We start from the raw sequence: 19,186 nt of genomic DNA, 5'->3' as shown, positions 1-19,186 counted from the left end.
TCCCCCCTTGAGGGGACACGGGGGGCAGTGGCCTCGGGCCCCCGTGAGGGGACAGGCGGGAAGCGGCTGACCCCCCCTGAGGGGACAGGGGACGCGGCGGGCCCCGCTGAGGGGAGCCCCGGCGGCCCGCGGTGCCCAGGGCCGCGCTGCGGGACCGGCCCCCCCGGGACGGGCGGTGCGAGGCGAGCGGCGGGGCCGGGCCGCGGGGGGGGCGCGCGGCGGCGGGAGGCCGGGCCGGGCCGGGCCGGGCGAGGCGGGCGCGCCGCCCCGTCACGTGACGACGGCGCTGGGGCTCAGCATGGCGGAGGTGGCGGCCGCTCCCGCCGTGCCCGCGATCCGGAGCCCCCGGCGCTGAGCCGGAGCCGCGCCGACCCGGCGGCCGGACCTGCCTTTTCCCCACCCCCCCCCTTCCCCCTCCTTCCCTCCGCCCGCCATGGCCGAGCTGGCGGCCGCGGGCGTCTCCTCGCTGCCCCGCGAGGTCCGTGAGCAGCTGGCTGAGCTGGAGCTGGAGCTCTCCGAAGGTGAGGAGCGCCGGGCCGCGCCGGGAGCCAGCCCGCCTGCCCTGCCCTGCCCTGCCCCCGGGGCGCCGGCCCGGCCGCCGCGGCCTCCTCCCGCGGCCCGGGCGGGGGGAGCCTCCGGGGGGGGGAGGGGGGAGCGGGGCTGACGTGGGTCTGTGGGAGAGGAGGCCCGCGGCTGGGAGGGGGGGGGTGTCCCTGCGAGGGGGCCGGGGGCTTGTCTGCGTGTGTGGGGGCTCCCAGAGGCTCCCTGTGAGGGGGCCGGGGGGCTCCCAGAGGCTCCGTGTGAGGGGGCCGGGGGCCTGTCGGTGTGTGGGGGGCTCCCAGAGGCTCTGTGCGAGGGGGCTGGGGGCTTGTCCGGGGGAGGGGAGTTTCACAGGCTCCGTGTAAGGGGGCTGGGAGCCTGTTTGGGGGGGGTGGGCTTCCAGAGGCTCCCTGCGAGGGGTCAGGGGCTTGTCTGTGTGTGGGGGCTTCCAGAGGCTCTGTGCGAGGGGGGCCGGGGGGCCTGTCTCCGGGGGGCTGGGGGGTCCCAGAGGCTCCGTGCGAGGGGTCCGGGAGCCTGGGGGGGGGGGGGGGGGAGTTCCAGAGGCTCCGTGCAAGGGGGCTGGGTTGGGGGGGGGGCTCCCAGAGGCTCCGTGTGAGGGGGTCGGGGGCCTGTCGGTGTGTGTGGATCTTCCAGAGGCTCCCTGTGAGGGGGCTGGGGGCCGGGCTGTGGGGGCTGTGGGGCTCCCAGAGGCTCCGTGTGAGGGGGTCGGGGGCCTGTCTGTCTGTGTGTGGCTTCTAGAGGCTCGTGAGAGAGGCCTGGGGGTGTGTGGGGGGCTCCCAGAGGCTCCCTGCGAGGGGTCTGGGGGCCTGTCGGTGTGGGGGGGGCTCCCACAGGCTCCCTGCGAGGGGTCTGGGGGCCTGTCGGTGTGGGGGGGGGCTCCCACAGGCTCCCTGCGAGGGGTCTGGGGGCCTGTCGGTAGGGGGGGGGGGGGCTCCCACAGGCTCCCTGCGAGGGGTCTGGGGGCCTGTCGGTGTGTGTGGGGGGGCTCCCACAGGCTCCCTGCGAGGGGTCTGGGGGCCTGTCGGTGGGGGGAGGGGGCTCCCACAGGCTCCCTGCGAGGGGTCTGGGGGCCTGTCGGTGTGTGTGGGGGCTCCCACAGGCTCCCTGCGAGGGGTCTGGGGGCCTGTCGGGGGAGGGGGGGGGCTCCTACAGGCTCCCTGCGAGGGGTCTGGGGGCCTGTCGGGGGGGGGGGGGGCTCCCACAGGCTCCCTGCGAGGGGTCTGGGGGCTTGTCGGGGGGCGAGGGGGGGGCTCCCACAGGCTCTGTGTGAGGGGGCCGGGGGCTCCCACAGGCTCCCCGTGAGGTGTCTGGGGGCCTGTCGGGGTGGGGTGGGGGGGCTCCCACAGGCTCCCTGCGAGGGGTCTGGGGGCTTGTCGGGGGGCGAGGGGGGGGGCTCCCACAGGCTCTGTGTGAGGGGGCCGGGGGCTCCCAGAGGTTCCCTATGAGGTGTCTGGGGGCCTGTCGGGGTGGGGTGGGGGGGCTCCCACAGGCTCCGTGTGCGGGGACCAGGGATGAGGGGGAGTGAATGTGCGTGGGGTGGGCCGGGGGATGGAGGGGCTCAGCCCGTGGGGAGGGGCTGTGGCTGGGGGGGGAGCCCCCTGCCAGGCCCGGGGGGACCCTCGGCTGGCCAGGGGCGATGAGCCCCCTCGGAAGGGCTTTTCTTGTGGCCCGTTTTCTGTCGTTCCTGAGCTGGGGATGCGGAGTGGGAGGGAGGGAGAGGCTCTGGGGGACAGCCGGGGGTCCTGGGCAGGGGGGGAGGCGAGGGGCTTTGGGTGCAGAATGAAGCCAAACCCGGTGTTCTTTCCACTTTGTGAGTTAAGTTCTTTTGCACAGCCGTAACCGGGACAGAGCATGCGCTTTTTTTCTGTTTCCTTTTTTGCATGGGTATGTCTTTGTTTCCTAGTGCTTAAAACGCTGCTCTCCATAGAGCTTTGTTGCAAAGTTCCCTGGTGGAAGCCGGAGGGCGAGGGATGAATCTGAGGCAGAGGGTGAAGGTTGCAGAGCAGGTAGCTCCGTTTTGCATCTCTTTATAAATTCATCCAGGCAGCTTGGTGCCATCAGCAGGGGCTTCTCGGGAGGGCTTCCTGCAGGGCTGCAATAATTTCTCTCCGGCTTCAAACTTTGGAAAAAAAAATCAAGTTGGGGTAACATCTTTCGTTACTCGCTTTGTCCCAGAACGCGCAGTGTCTAGAGGAAACCTGCTCCTTGTTTTGCAGCTTAGAATTCTTGCGCTGAGCTGGGCGCTGGCACCCTCCGCTGCCCGCATGGGTGTAGGATGCCAGAGGAAGAGCCCCTGGTAGTGCTTTCTTAACGCAAATTATTTGTCATTAAAACTTCGAATGTTAGCTGTTTGGGGTTTTTCTTCTCAGGTGTTTTTCAGATATCCTTTCTGTAAACATTTAACTAAAGTAGATAATGCTATCAGGTATTTGGGTTTGGGTACTCCACGGTAACGAAGAATCGAAGAACGTTCTCTTGTTTTGCTAAAAATGTAACGTGAAAGGAATTTTTTTTGTTTGTTTGTTTGTTTTTTTAAGATGTTACTGTGGCTGGAAGCCCACTATAGTTTGACCCTGTAATATATGGCGCTGCAAACTTTAAATCCTTTTGCTAGAATGGCTGGCTGTGACATCATTCTGATTTTTAGTAGGCTTCTCAAATAGCTTAAACTTCAGCGTGGTGAAGTTTTCTGTGTTATATAAGTAATTCTCTGACTATTAAATCCACTGCCCCTTTGTGGATTCCGTGCTCAGATTTCTTAATATGCACATTACGGATTTGTTTGCGCACGTCACTTTTTCTATCAAAAAGAAAAAGTAAGTACAAAGAATTTGGGGTGACTTTGTCCCTGAGCTCTTGGAAACGTCTTGCCTGGTATCTTGCTGCTGAGATAGCTGAGGCCTGACCTGTAAAGGAGCCGAGTGAGTCAGTGAGGTAATGTCATTGTATAGTTCTTGAAAAATACGCCCTACTTTGAAGCTGAAGCTTGAACATTTTAAGCTGTATGCATGCATCGTTCCACTGCCAATAACTATGGACTGTTTATAGTAAACAATATTGAATGGAAACATCTTATTAAAAATGGTGGTAATGCTTCATGTTTAACTGATTAGCTATTGCTCAGATAAGAACACTTGATCCTTTTCTCCCCCACCCCCTTTATTTGTCTCTAGGCTTGACTGTTTACTATATAAATGTTTCTGTCAGGTTTCCTGGGTAGGAGCACCTCGCTTTTGGAACAGGAGAGGAATTGCATTTGCACAGAGTTGGTACGAGTAGCCCGGGGTCCCCGACTGCAGGAGCTGGGAGGCTTCTCTGTCCTTGGTGTATGGTCTTGTGGTGGGGAGCACCTGAGTGCTGCTGGAAGGTGGTTCAGATGCAGGAGGCTGTAGGCTCGGAGCGTAATCCAGTTGTGTGCTGAGCCTCGCAGTGAGTTTTACACAGGGCTGCGTTACCGTTCACTGCCACGGTGTAGAGAATTTCCAACAATATGGGGGAAATACAGCATTAAAATCTTATCAGGCGTTCGGGTTGTGAAAGATGCTGTGTCAGCAAGTAGGGTGCAAAGTGGAGCAGGATTAGTTTAATGTGTGCTTAAAATAGAAATCATAGTTTGCAACGATGAGCCATGAGACTTTCTTCAGGAACAATCTGTGCGGACAGAGCAACAGGACTAATTATACCTCTACCAGCCCTGGATTATTCCTTACTGAGCCTTGTGGTCAGCATGGCAGTAACAGCAGTCCCATTCCTGAGTGCACTTAAAATGTCTTAGCAAAACGGTGGAAAGTGTTTCGGGAAACGGTAATTGTTTATTAATCAACAGAAATGGCATTTCTTTTTTTTTTTTTTTAGTCTTTTATCGTGTGTCTTCGTTTGGCCTCGGTGATTGATTTGAGTCTAAGTCATTTATTTCAAAGCGTAGATAAGAATTCAGCTGTCTTCTGTCAACGTGAAGTACATTATCCCCAAATCTGAAACATGACGCTTTACAGAGACATTGCATTTCCTTACGGAGGGGTCAGTGTTGTAGCCACTAAGTAAAAAATGTTAAAATAACAACAATTGTGTATAAGCAGTGAGTTGGGTCACAAAACCTGGAACCTGTTCATTACTCATGTTTTCCTTCTCTTCTCACTTCTGGCTTTTTTTCTCTTTCTAGTGCTTTTCTTCATCTGTCAGTGACGCCCACATTATGCATCACTAACGATGGGAAGGGCTGTCTTTGTATTTGCATCTGCTTCTTTTTCATGGGTAAAAGTGCCAAAGTTTAGCTTTAAAGAAGACTTTTACCCCCGTTTTCACATTTTTGTAAGTACGGGAGCTCAGTCTTAGGCCTTTGGGCTTTGCAGCTGTGTTTGAAGGTGACTTTGTGTCCCCTGTATGATGCTGTGTCTTCAGATGTTTGCAGCGTGTGCTGATCAGTTCGTAGAACACGGTAAGTGGCGGAATCTGTCCCATATTCGGCTGAAAACGTTGGTATTAAAGCACTTCAGCACTCAGCTTGGGGAGGTCTGGGTGCTCTTCTACTTGGGTGAAATTCTCGAGCAGCTCCTCTCGTGTGAACTTCATCGCAGCCCTGTTAATAGAATCTGGAATAGCCAGATTCAGATGTTTTAATTAAGCACGTCCAGTGGGTTTGTTTTACGCAGCGCACACCACGAGACTATTGCACTGCTCGTGCGGTAAAGTTTCTTCTCTTGGTACAACATAGATGGTGTGACAAGAGCTTTTGCTTTGAAAGTAGGACAGCTGTCTCCCGGGCTGCGCTGTACAGGCCAGCTTTTCTCTGAGAGGGTTAAGCGTGCTCATAAAGAGCTTATTTGGCTATTTGGCTGCCTTTTTTTTTTTTTTTTTTTTTTTTTTTGTTGTTGTTGTTTCACTACAGTTTCTGTCTCGTCTGTTGCTTTTGATTAGTAAAGGGGTGTTAGTGAACTTCAACTTGTGATATCTGTGAAAGTACGAGGCACGGGCCGAGGGGAACTCCACCAAGGAACAGCAAGGAATTCCCCTGTTAGCAGTGCAGGCCTTGAATATAATTCCGGTTGCTTCTGTGTTGGGTGACAGGGTTATCGTGTCAATACTCTTGCCTCATGTGCAGAAGGAGCTGGTTTCTGTTTACTTTTCTAGTTAAACATACATTTCGTTGTCTGGTTGGTGATTTTGCGTGGGTGTTTTTTCTGTGAATGGCTTTCATGCACCTGTGTTTGTTCCTTTCAAAGCTGATTGTCTCTTGCTGAAGAATTGAGGCTCTGTCTGCAGAGGAAAGCTTTGTATTAGGATTTTCAGAAGCTGAAGACCTAGCCAAGGATGGTGGCAAGTGTGGAAAAAGTAGTATCAGCAAAACAGTTGAAACCCAGGATGGAAGGCCAGCCAAATAGGATAGAACCTTACTGGAAGAAAACATGTTGACTCAAGCAAGTGGGTAGAGTCTTTATTTTGTTTGGCTTGAGAATTTCCTATGGAATCATGTTATTTTTCTGTTCTTTCAAAAATCGTGCGCTGCAGTTTTCATTCTTCGATTGTCAGGCGCCTGCTGGAGTAGGTGAGGATCTTTTTTTTACAGACTGAAGTAGCTGAAGCACAGAATTCAGACAGATGAGAGGAGGGTCAAAGGAAGTCATTGTCCGAGCAAGGACTGGCTGCGTGGATTTTGCTGAGTGAGCAGAAAGGTTTCACTTCAGTTTCTCCCCTCCCGTTCAGAGGGGAGCTGTGGCCGTAGCACAGGAAAGGTTGAAGAAGAGCTTATAAACATAAGCAAGTTGGATCTGGTCGTCTTGTAGCTAGCAGGACTTACGGGTGGTTTTTGTGAATTTATGCAGCATCTCACCCACAAGTCTTGCATTAGGCAAAGCTAGGAATGGGAAGGCTTTTATGTTGCTTCCTTAATTTACCTGCAGGACTGACAGCTGATGGGTACCAAATCTGCTGAGAAATCTGCCTATGGCTTTGACACAGACTTTCTGTATGCAGCCAACAAAGGCACAGTTCTGAGGCAGGGCTTTGAAATGCATAAAGAAACCTTTTGGAGCATGTCCTAGGGAGCTGTTCACGCAAATCGGGAGATGATCGTTCCTGCCCTGTTTGGCTTTACAAAGGTTCTGATAAGAGCCTTCACTTCAGGTGCTATTGTATTTTCTTAAGCCTTGCAACCCAGGAAGAAGTGATGCAAGCGTGGCAGCGCAGGGGTTCCTTGCCATGTCCGTGTCTCACCAGAAAAGGAAATACAACTCAAGTCGTGCTCGGGAGGAGCAAAGTCACAGATCTGTGGCCAGTGCATCAAACAGAAGGTCCGGAAGATGATCACAAATTTCTACTCTGCGGATGGTCAAAGCAGAATGATTTAAATGACTAATGGTTTGGAGAGAGTGAGTTAAACGCAAATAGTGAAAGAAATATTTTGGCTACTGTGAGTGGGAGTAGGTTTTACTGTTGGTACATGTTTGATGCGTGTAAACATGGTGAAGAAAAGGAAGGTTTTGGGAGCACCCGGGCTGATATAATAAAGAATAACCAGGAGAGTTAAAGAATGTGCATATTTTTGTGTTGTCCCTTTTATACTTGGGAAATGAGGAGCAAGTTTGGGGCTATTTTTAAAAGCTGCAGCTCTGACCCTTTGCCTTGGGGAGAGGAGGAAATTAGAGGCTTTAAAGAGAGTCCTCCACCTCCTCCCTGACTGCTTCTCTGAAGCTTTGCTGGAGTTAGAACCAGTTTTCCTCAGCTGGGTGGAGGGGACATCTGGTAGCAATGATTCCTGGTTTGTCTTTTATGATTCTTACTACTTCCAGTATGGGTGGTATTTGCAGTTTCAGCTGGATACTTAGGCTGGAAATGTTAATCAGACCTGTTAGCCTGACACATCTGCGCTAAAGCCGCATTTGGTGTTCTTTTTGTGGTGTCCTAGATAACTGATCTTCAGTTTTCTATTTTAAATTCTGTAGCATGAAATATTAAGTAGTAAATGTGATGGATGGCAGCATAACTGCACGGAGCCGGATTGCTGGTCTTTCAAACGTGCATCTAACTAGGCAGTGCTCGGAGCTCCCTGGGAAGCTCTGCCTGCAGAGGACCCCTCGTGTTTCTAGTTCATTGGTAACGTTGCGGAAAGGGTGATGGGTTCCTTCCTGGTTCCCTCTATCTGATTCGGTTTTGTCGTGAAGCTTTCTATTCATTGGGTTTATCATGTTTATTCAGTGGCGAGTTTCAGAAGCCAAAGAGTGAACTAATGGTGAGAAGTCCCAGAGGTGCAAGCAGAAGCTGAATAGTATCCTGTTTTCATTTGTTTCAAATACCATGTTCAGATAATTTCTTAAAATGGTTTTCTTTAAACCGTGTGTCTCAAAGTTATAAAAAGCATTTCCTGACTCTCTCAGAGAGTTGCTCGGTTGCTGTTTGGACCTGGGTTAACAGTGAGAGGAACTGAAGCATTCCTCTGTTGAGGTTGATTCAATCCAAAATTTTTCTTAGAGCTTATGAAATCAGGGACAAGTCATCAGGCCAGGATGTCTCGTTCTATTAATTAGAATGGAGGACTCTTAAATTTGCACCATGTGTGAGGAAACAGTGATTTATAGCTAACGGATGCTCTGCAGGCAGCAGCATTCCATCTGCTACACGAATTTTCCCATTACATTTTGATGAAAAGTCTTGGGAAAAGCCTCACACCTGTATTTCTCATTGTGAATAATGTTTGCCAGTGGTGGGGTTGTTACTCTGGCCTGGATATTTTTTTGAGTAAAATGCCTATTTCTATCAGCTTGCTTTTTTTTTTTTTGCAAACTTCAAAGCTGAGAGTTTCTGAAACACTACTTAGAATAAACACAGGCAGGAGAGATTATGTTTATACCAAAGATAGTCAGTGTAGTAGTAACTTTCCTTGCTGCTTTTGTGAGCAAAGGCTTTTACTTATTGTATCTTAAGCTGATTAAAAGAAAAAAAAAAAAAAGGGGTGTGTGGGGAAACTTGCTTAAAGTTTTAGCACTTCTCTGCCAACATAAACTTTTTCTAATTCTTGTTGACTTGAGAATTGCTGATACAAACTAGGTCTTTCTGGACTTTGAATTCCATGGGGATGGGGGCCCACAGGGCATACATTAATATATTTCGTGAACCCAGGACGCGAGTTACTGCCTGAGTGATCAACAACTGAGCCTCTCAGAATTGTTCCCCAGCAGTCAGGCAACCTGCTTTTCACCAACTCCATGTCCCTAGGGAGCAAAAATAACCAGGAGAATTGTATCCCTGCCTGATAAAATTAGGTCTTCTGTAATCTCTCTCAGAACAGCCGGATGGCTAGCTGCCTTGAAAAACATATGTTTTAATGCAGGAATAATGCATTCCATTTAGGATGGCTATAGCCGTGGGAGCTGGTTGACTTAGTGGATAAAGCACTCCCATTTTGCCTCTGGGATCAGGACTAATGTCAAACATCAGGTCTAAAGAGCAGCGGTGGAAAAGAATTCTTTGGGATGTTTCTCCTCCTGTCTTTCACTCTTCACAGGGATATTGTTCCTGTACCTTGGTCGTCCTAAAGGAGTTTCAAAACTGAACCGTCCTGTTATCGGCGATAAAGTGCGAATTGCAAAGAAGAGGAGTTAATGTGTGTATTTCTAGATTTTAGCTCGCTCTGCATTAAGAAAACTGATTTAGGAATAGTAACGCTGATGGTTCCTCTAATACGAGTTTATACTAATTATCTGAGAGCAGCATGGGTTACTCGGTGGAGGAAGTTCTGCTTTATTCCTGCCTTTCCTGGTAGAACTCCCCTGCTCAGAGGGAAGTCACTGCAGCCACAGGCATCTCCATCGTGCAGACAAAGCCCTCTGCTCTGTTGGGAATTGATCATCATGTGATACTTCCAGCTCCTCCTTCCGAGCTGCTGCATTTCATTACAGGAAGCTAAGAATAAGTATTTTCCCACTAATAATTATTTTCCATATGAGCCGCTGCTGTAGCTGCTGCAGGGAGGGACTGTGGGTGACCAGGAGGGGTGACAGGCTGTTTGTGTGGGATGAGCCACGGGAGATTTCAGAAGCACCGAGTTTAGAACGTACGAATGAAAGAAGTTGTGAGGGGGCATTTGGTTGCCCGTAAATTGGAAGGATGCGGTTGAAAATGGGAGTGATGCAGCAGATAAAGCACCAGGAGAGCTGAGAGATTTGGTTTCTGTGTGTGACTCCATCCCATAGCTGCGCAGCCACCCTTCCAGAAAGGGTAGTTAGATGAGGATGTGTTAAAGAAGGTTTTGTGTTGCCTGTTGTCCCACCTGTACCCTTAATGCATCAGCTCTTCATTTAGAGTGCTGATTAACCTTTGACATGAAGAGCCATTTCAGTATGAAGCACCTTTTCTGGAAATACAGTAATAATTTGCTCGCTGGGAACAGGAGCGACTGCATGTATGTCGGTGTGGATGTCCTGATAAGATTGTTTTCTTTGCCTAGTGGTTGCGTCTTCATCATCGCCTTTTGCTATAATTACCTGCTGTGGAAGCCTCGCCTGCTTCTCTGGAAGCAACGATCACATAGATAAGCTGACCAGCCAAAAGAAACCCTGAGGAGGGGAAGGAGGCTTTGAAGTTTTCTGCTTACTTTCTAGAAAGAGGTATGAGCAAGGTTAACAAACAGTTGTAAAAGGTCACGCTTCGCCTTTTCTGGCAGGAAGGCGAGACGTGTAGCTCGCATGGCTTTGTGCTGCGCGGCGGCAGCTGATCCTCCTGCTCACAGTGTGCGTTGTCACTGTGGGAAGGAGAACGAGGGTTACTCTGAAGAGCTGGGAAGTGACATGGCAAATTCCAGCCTGGGATTGTTCACCCTGCGATGGAGAGCAGAGTCAGGTGATGTGGGCAGCAGATAAGGGGTCCTTGATCCTCGGCGGTTCTGGTAGAGGAATAAACAGATCTGCAGCTTATTAAACTGTGCTGAATTCTTTCCCCCCCCCCCCCCCCCCCCCCAAAAATGCCTATTAAAGGTGTTCCATTCCTGGCATTATCAATTAAAAGCTCGTTGTGTGTCCCGTGGTGGGGTTCTACCAAGGTACCAGCGGCTAAACGCAGGGCTCCTTGCAGAGCTGTTTGTGTGTGTGGAAGAAGGGAGTTGCTGGAAAGTTTGCTTCGGATGACTCTGTGCTGTGTCTCTAAGCTGGAGAAAAGCGTGTGTGCTCCTACGGTGTGTCCTCAAGAACTCCAGCCCTGGTTTCATAACAAAGCCTTCGGCAGCAGCATTGGCTCGAGACACTCTCACCTCTTAGCACCTTACTCCTTTCCATCTCGGAGAACGCAGGCGCCTCGGCTCTGCGTTTTGTAAAGCTGTGAACTTTGGCAAACTGGAGAGGGCAATTGATTAAACTTTTAGGAATGTAAACTTTGCTTCTTAAAAAAATACCGGACCATTTACTTGATTTCATGAAAGCGTTTGCAGGTAACCAAATCATAAATTATTCTGACACAGCTGGGGATTTTTTAAGGCTTTTGGCAATCCTGGAAAAAATACTGAACAGCACAAGGCTGAGACCTGTCTTGTGTAAGCAGAAAGTAGATCTCTTAATACTCCGGTGCTCGTGTAAATGTTTTTTGAGATTGAGACCCGTGTTTATTCTTAGGGCAGAAACTTTTAAGTGATCCCTTGTGGATTAAAAAAAAAGAACAATCCTTATTGTAATTGGAACGAAAACCTCCATACTTGCGTAGTTTGGGATTGGAAGTTGCTGCAGTGAAAAGGGGGAAGTACTGTTATTTTCAGTTCACAGACAGGAAGGCGCGATGTACGGAGGTGAGGTGGGTTGCTGGGTCACACAAAGGCAGCAGAGCAGATCTGTGGGCGCTCAGCCCTCTGCTCTGTAGAAGTGGGTACGTTGTCACTTAAAAAGAAGAGACTTTGAAATACGCGGTCTGATAAGGAGAAAACAGATGCCTGTGCAGCGTGCTGGGAGTTGGCGTGTTCTTCTACGCGTCCAGGTAATCTGAGGTTTAGCTGTGAGGGGTGATGGTAAGTTTTGGTTGCACACGATATGAACCAACTGTATTTGTGGAATTTCTTCTCTCTGCTTGAAATTCTCAAGCCCTTCTTGAAAACGTCCTGAACTCAAAAAGTCCTGTGGTGCAGAAAAACGTCAATTATTGAGTCCCAAACAGGGAGAATCATGGATGAAGACAAAGCAAATGAGTCAGATATAAGTAATCCCCATTATGTCTTGGCTGCAGCCACACCTAGAAACCTTGAACAAACATTGCTGTTCTGTTTAGTTATTCCTGTGTTTGATAGACTTTACTTGTTAAGTCCTGTTTTAAAATTGCAGCGTGTAAAAATTGTGTAGGGCTAGTCGCCATTAGTGTAGGAGGACTTACCGACGTTGTTTTCATAGCTTTGACCAGACACACCGAGGCCTGCGCTAGAAGATAGTTGATTTGCTCTCGTATTTCCCCCAAATACAAAACCTTGGAGTTGGTGGTGCCTTGGAAGGCTTTCAAGGCAATTCTTTTTGCAGTAGGCCTTTAAAAAAAAAATAAAATCTGGCTAGAGCTGCAAACAGGAAGAGGCAGTTACCCTTTGCCTTTTGTGTATCACAACGTTGTTCATTGTACAAAGCTTTGGTAAAACACTTTTGGTTAGAGCGTGGAAATTGTGAAGGAAAGCATTTGGATCTGGCAAAATCATACTTGATGTATTAGGGTTGCTATCATGTCTCTTACTAGTAATTACTTAGCTAATAGCATGTGCCTTTTTCCTCTTTCATGGTGTTGAAGCTGATTTTTATTAAATCTGAACGAAGGGTTTTTTTTTTCAGGTGAGACTTAAAGGGAAAAGAAAATCTGGACCCTTCCCCCTCCTCTAATTCTAATTCTTTTTCAGCTCCTGTAAACGGGGGCCTGAACTCTTGTCTGTTAAGCGTGGCTGTCGCCAATTCCAGGTTTTTTTTGAACAGAGGTTAGGGTTTGTTTTCTGGTTCTCATCCAAACACGTACCATTTGCTTCGCATTGTTCTTTTGCACTGTCTGCTCTCCTCTGGGCTTTGTATGTGGCCTATGGAACGTGACCTTCTGGCTCGGAAGAGTTCTAGAGATTTGTCTTACGCACACTTACCTGCAGTAATCCTTCTCAGTTTATCGGTGTTGCAGTGGGATAGCTTGTGATATTCAACCCATTCGTTTCCCTGGGATGTGAAGGTAACTTCTTGGGTTGAACCTGGTGGGGAAAGCCAGGTAGAAATAAAAGTTCGTGTGCTGGCGGCTCTTCAGGGGCTGATTTATGGAGGCTTGCTGTTCCCTACGTTGAGTCTGTAGTAGCAAAGGTGACACTTTCTTCTTTTCACGTTCTAGAGATGGAAACGGATTTGGCAAAGCAACAAGGGAGGGGGCGCGAAGTAAGGTAGATGGTGGTGTCAGAGTTCTCCATGCCGTGCAGGATGCCATACCTTGGCCTCTTCTCTTTGGACAATAATTACTACTTCTGTTCTCTTGTTTAAAATTAGAAAATACCTTCCTGCGAACAATAAAATGGTGTGAAAGACACCGACATGTTGTACGGCACTGCAGGCACACTCCTCTTCCAGCGGAGCCAGAACTATTTGGGCAGAAGGATAAAAGGAAAGACTTGGCGTGCAGAACTGGGGAAGGAGTAAATAGTCTTCTGTTCGGATTGAGTTTGGCTTCAGGTTATGAACGATCTGGCAACAGTACAGCGTGGAGCGTGTTCGCTGCTTTCTATTGCAAAGTGACAACCTCTCGGTTGTGCTGGTGCAGCTGCTCCTGGGGCCGCCTTGGGATCTGGATTGAGGAGCTGACGCGGTTAAAACCACCGAACAGTATCGCTGTTGAATGCTCGACATCACGAGAGGATAGCCTGCAGGACAGCCCAAGGAAGGGAGCATGAAAGGAACGAGTGAAGTGGAGAGATCTGGGAGAGAGAGATGCGTGAGCTGGTTTTTTTTTCTGTAATTCTGCTATCAAGAATAGCTATTTAAGAATAGCTTAAATCTTCTGTGGGTGAAATTTAACAAAAAGTCTCCGAGAGTTATTGTCGCATCGGAGTAAGCTAGCAGTCGTTGGATTGTTTCCACGTTTTAAAGGGTTTGTTTGGAGCCGTTTCATAGATTCCCAGTTGAAAGGTAGATTTCTTGCTCCTTCAGCACATTCTGCCCCGAGCAATTGCAGACAGCATCTCTCGTCTTAACTCACTAAACCAGTTAACGTTTGAGCTTTTGAACATATTGTCTGCTATTGAAGTGTTACGGCCTGGTAGGTACAGAAACAAAAAAAGACTCTGCTGGTTGTTCCAGGGAGTAACCTCACGGAGGGGGAAAGGCTGACTTGGGTTTCCCGCGATACCCTTCACCTCGGCTTGCGCAGGGTGCAGATGCAAAGCCGCCCCGCGTTATCGGTGGATGGAGGCACCTATGAAAAGGAAGAAGGCAGCCAGGCTGGGGCAGCTTGCCAATTGCTTAAAGCCTTTGTTAGAGACTAAAGGAAACCTGCGCCCATTTAGGCACTAGTACAGCCCCGGGGGCTTTCTTGGCCTCGTATGTAAAGAAGCTGAAGGCAGCCGCGTGGAAATGATTGCACGCTTTGGCACGTCGCTCTCCATTAGCTCTTTAGGCCCTGGTGGTTGTGTTTGAACGCGAAGATCTTGTGCTTAATTCTCAGGATTTTCATCCCGTGGGTCTTGTCAGTAATAGCGCTTCAACCCAGCTGTTGAAACCAAACCACGAGGAAAAGTATCTTCTGTGCAAGAACACCTGCAAAACCGGTCTCCTCTTGAACTGCTGGGAGCCCGCGTGTGACTTCATCCTGCTCACAAGGAAGGAGATGTCTCCAGTGGTCAGGCCCTGCTGCCCTGGGAGAGGTGCTGCCTCCGCGCCAGCTCCTTTCTCCCTATGATAAATTCCTCATTCCCAGCTTGCTCTGTGCTGAAATAAAAAAGGAGACGCAAACTCAAGTATCGAAATAAATGTCAATTTTAAGCCGGTGCCACCAGGCAAATCAGAAAGGGGCACGCTTTCCCTCTGAAATCTGTGCTGCTCTGCCTTTTCCCTTTACCTCGGCATGAAAAGAAGATTTTTGGAGTGATTTATAGCTGTTACGCCAGGCTCGTCAGGGCTCCTAGTCTCATCAGGACGGCTAGGACGGTGTTGTCTCTGTAGTCGAGTGGTTGACTTCGGCAGGCTGCATTTCTGGGCTAGGGTGGTTGGTGGTGGTTGTTTTTTGTGGTTTTTTTTTTTTTTTTTTCCTTTTAGAGCTTTTAACATGAAATATTCAATCATACCTGTGCGGAGCAGGATTGATACAGGTAGCATGCCTCAGAGAACTGTGGAGAAGGTGTCAGGCTGTGAGCACATCCCACGTTTGTGGTTTCTACGTACTTGTGTCTTTTCATGGAGCTGGTAGCTACCCGAGGGTGACTTTGGGGTTTCGGGAGAAATTCTGTGTCTTCCTCCAGCAGAATTAGCTGGGGCTGCAGGGGACATCTCTCCAGAGTGTCTTGAAGAGAATCTGAGGTACTGCAGCCTACCAGGTGCTTGTTGTTCATGGGTGCTCCAGCTTGGCTGTCACTGAAAAGGTCGGTCAGCATTTATTTGGTAGGAAGATGTAAGCTGGGATACCCCGAGGAATTAATTTTGTTTCCGTATTTTTTTTTGTACAGTCCTGTGTTGCGCTTCTAGAATGCCCGGTGCTGAAGAAGCAATGATCCTGTTGTATGAAGGACATTGAAGAGAAGTGGTTGCTTTATTTCCCAAACATCCTAATTTCTCTTAAGAGACTATTACGTAGCTTGGTATGAATTTTACTTACATGAAACATATGGAGTCAGCAGACAAGTCTTACTGAACAAATTGGAGGGCAGCAATCCAAACTGATGCCTGTTGCCTACAGTCCTCCTTCTTCAGAGCTTTTGCTTAATTGCAAGCTTTCTATTTGGACTTTCATTCTTTAGCTTCTCATTCTTGGCAGAATATCTTGCTTTAAATTATTGCTGTCAACACGTCCTTAGCCCTTCCTGCTCCCCCCCATATCCCCTTAAATTGTGTAGTACTGTCTGTGGTGCTTCAGATTGCTATAAAAAGGCCATTATGTTTGTAGTTGAAAGCAAAGCCTGCTGTGAATATAATATTTTACAAAAAGATACAAGCATCTCCCTGTTAATATTATTACATTGATACACTGGTTTTATAAACATTTTAGCCTTCTTTGAAACAGTTGATATCTAGTGATTATGGCTCCATTAGCTGTACTAACAGATGGTTCATACGCAAGTACTTTTATGCTGTCATCTAAGGCAGAAATGCGGAAAAGAAAAGGAATGTTAAATTCTCATTCCTTCGGTGGTAAGGCTGGGAAGTTAGCGTGTGGTGGAGGATCTCACATTAACCTAAGATCGTGTGACCGAGGAGGAAGGAAACTCCCACCTGGAATGATGCAGAATAGATGGGAGAGGGGTAACGAGTCATGCTGGAGCAGGACAGCGGAGAGCACTGGTACCAGAATGGGTTGTGAGCCGGTGGGGCCAGACCACAATGGAGATGATCTCTGGATGGGTCCAGCGCAGGGTTCTGTAGGGTTTGCAGGATTTAGAGGAGGTAGGACTCCTGCAGTTAACTGAGTTAGAGGCTGGGAAAGTCCCTGCTTTCTTTACCAACCAAAATAGAGGTGGAATTAGGCCACGGACATGGAATAACTTTGCCAAGGTCGTGCTGTGGAGCTGAAGCAGCAGCTTTGCCAAACATCCGCAGTTGCCCTGTGCACCTGCATTCATTTGTGGCCTCCGTCGTATATTTTTTTCAACAGGCACAATACAGAATCGGAGACATCTGTGTCCTCACAAATGAAGATAAATCTAATTTAACATCCTCTGCACTTCTTACCTTGCTTCGTCAGGTGATGTGTTTGGTTTGTCTTGGGTTTTTATTTTGTTGGTTTGGGGTTTTTCTGGACGTTTTAGGATTGTAGATTCTTAAATTTTGCTCTGTCCGTGCCTAGAGGGAGATCAGGATTTCTTCCTGCGAGAACCAGAGAGTTCAAGGTCTTGAGCTTCTGTTTTAGATGAGCAGGTTGGAGGGCTTACATGTGTTTTTGCATAGTAATAAAGGCAGCGTAATACTGTTAGAATTAAGTGCTAATGTGAAATAAAGCAGTAAAGATTAGTTTGTAATTTGATGTAATTCTGCTTACATCTTTGAGGGAGATTGGCTATTGCTGAGAAACTGCACAGTCACCTCTGCTTTACATTTATTGCAGAATGAGAAATTAAAATATGATCTCACTCTCATTAAAATTAAGTAATTGATGTCATCGTTCAATTAAAAGATTTTTGTGGGAGCTTTTAGCAAGTCATTCCAGGTTGCTCTTAAGACCTGACCAACGAAGCACCCTTAAAGTGGAGGGAATGGTGGATAGTTGTCTTGAGGAACTGAAAGGTAAGGGAGCTGTGAATACATTTTGCTGGTTGTTGCTTTTTCAGACAGCTTGCAGTTCCCTGCCTGTACGGCTATAGCTGGGGTCTCTCTGGTTTATTCATAATTCCATCTAGGCATCCCTGCAAGAAATCTTTCGGGTTTTTTGCTCTGGCGTATACAGAACCGGAGTGGCAAAGGAGACTTGTGTTTTTGTGCTGGCTCCGTCATTTTCAGAGTATTAATATTTCATTTAGGCTTCTTGAAGCTTTTAGCAGATTTGTCAGGCTTTCTTCCCAGTGGTAGTGTGTGTGAGGACAACTTGAGAGCATTCTGATGAACTTACACTATGGAAAGTGGTTTTATTTGTTTTGATTTATGGCTGAAATACTTTTAAGCAGCTCATCCTGTTTGGTAAGTAACTTTGCCATAAACGTAACCGTAAAAGAGATCCAGCGGTTTTGCCTTTTCTCCAGCTAGAGTCCAGCCAAACAAATACTGTATCGCATCCAAGTAACACTTTTTCGTGCCAGTAAAGACCAGTCTGTATTGTCACTCACCAGTAAAAAAAACACAGATGCAGCCAGCTGTGCTGTGTCGGGAGCAGCAGGTTTCAGAGAAGCCCTCGGTGGCACGTGCTCTGCCACCGCTCCTTCTCTCGCTCCGTTTCATACGTCGTGGCACTGATGCCGGACTTCTGAATCTCCCAGGGATTTTGCCGTGACAGAAATCCTTCTGTGCTCGGCTCGAGCCCTCTGTGGCTTTCAGGCAAGCAAGCAGTGCCAACGCAGGCGTTTTGGTGTTCAACTTCCACTTGGTTAGGGCTGAAACGTGGTTATTTACACTGCTGTTATGTGTTAGAAGTCTATATAAATGATATTTCCTAATTTTTGGCCCGTTTACATTTGAGCCTGGAGAGATCGCAGCTTGTCACTGCAAATACACCGTGAAATTTTTACCCGTCACTAGACAAAAGTTTCTTCTCTTCCAACTTCGAGATGTTCTTGTCTGAGTGAAGAGCACCAGAGCAGATCTGGTGCCGGTAGGTTGCCTTTCAGTGCATGTGATAATTTGTCCTGAAAAACATTTGGAACCCGTTTAGAAATGGATCGGGGATTTTTTTCGCCCGGCCTCTGCAGCTGCCGTGAGTACACAAGCTCGTAGTTGTTTTGCATTGTGCTCGCTACGTTCTTGATCAGGCTCGTGCAGGAGTTTATGCTTTTCAGCCGACGGCTCTGAGCCTCCTGAAATCTGCCGTTCGCGGTTCAAGATGGGAACAACAAAAGGGAAACGCAGCCGGCGTTCTGGCCTCTGGCCTCAGCCATTTTTGTTTACCAGTTAATGTTTCTTTCCAGTTGGCTAGTGTTTGCTGGGTCAGTCGATCCGTTGTTTAAAAGGCTTTGTTTACCGCTAACTCGTCTTTTGATACTTCCATGCTGAATTTACCAACAGGAGTTTTTCATTTACCTGCTGAAAGCTGTGTCATTTCCAGAGGAACGTGTTTATTTTTTTTTCCCTTTTTATTACAAATAACCTGCTGTGAGTTTATTTCCACTGGATGAAGTGTCTCTCTGGCCTTTGTGGGAACAGAGTGAAGTGTCAAAATCTGAACCCTTTGGAGAATAGTTGTATTTAGGTGTTTGCTTATCCAGCAAAGCGGTATTTGCTGCCAGCTGTAAAATGTTTCCTTTTCCATTGATACTCAGCTCTTACGTGTAGTTAGGGGGCTGACTCATTAATATTACAAGTGTCATACGTGTTGTGTTAGGGCCAGTCCCGATTTTGCTGTCCTCTAAAGTGGAGACAAGCGGCGTTGGAAGCTGTCCAGTTCATTCTTCACCGGGCTTCTGTCAGCGAGATTGTTAGGCTTTAATCTGTTTCGTGGTGATGGCTTTGCTTTTCCAGAAGGGAGTTCCTTTTGTGCGTAGCTCAGACCACGCCAGAACTGGTCGTTGGGCTGTTGAGAGGATGCTGGTGGGAAGGAGAAGGGCTTACTGGTCAGAGAGGAGTGCTGTCCCCTTTCCCGAGCGATTTGTAATACGAAAGCCCTGCTTTGCCAAAATCCTGGCCTGGGTAGGCGAGGGAGGAATTCGGATGGGATGTTTTCTCAGCCTCTCTATCTCGACTGCTGTGGAGATTGTAGTCATTGTGCAAACAAAGCAGGCATTGTCCGAAGCTTTGTGTCATGCTCTGGGTTTTGGGTTGAGAGCCTCGATTCCCCGCTCACCGGGAACTGCAGGCAA

The 19,186-nt window shown here is 48.6% G+C and overlaps 1 protein-coding gene across 4 annotated transcripts in view; it reads left to right on the top strand.

Moving 5' to 3' along the window:
- The first annotated feature begins 287 nt into the window (after positions 1 to 287).
- Positions 288 to 19,186, top strand: part of DIP2B (disco interacting protein 2 homolog B) — a 73,346-nt gene continuing 54,447 nt past the window's right edge. For all 4 annotated transcript variants that reach the window (XM_040581227.1, XM_040581226.1, XM_040581224.1 and 1 more), the window contains exon 1: positions 288 to 521. In XM_040581227.1, the coding sequence (XP_040437161.1) occupies positions 434 to 521 (88 nt within the window). In that variant the 5' untranslated portion in view covers positions 288 to 433. The remainder of the gene's footprint in view (positions 522 to 19,186) is intronic.

The sequence above is a fragment of the Falco naumanni genome, assembly GCF_017639655.2.
Source record: "Falco naumanni isolate bFalNau1 chromosome 20 unlocalized genomic scaffold, bFalNau1.pat SUPER_20_unloc_2, whole genome shotgun sequence".
NCBI classification, from domain to species: domain Eukaryota; kingdom Metazoa; phylum Chordata; class Aves; order Falconiformes; family Falconidae; genus Falco; species Falco naumanni.
This window is presented reverse-complemented; position numbering and strand designations above follow the sequence as displayed.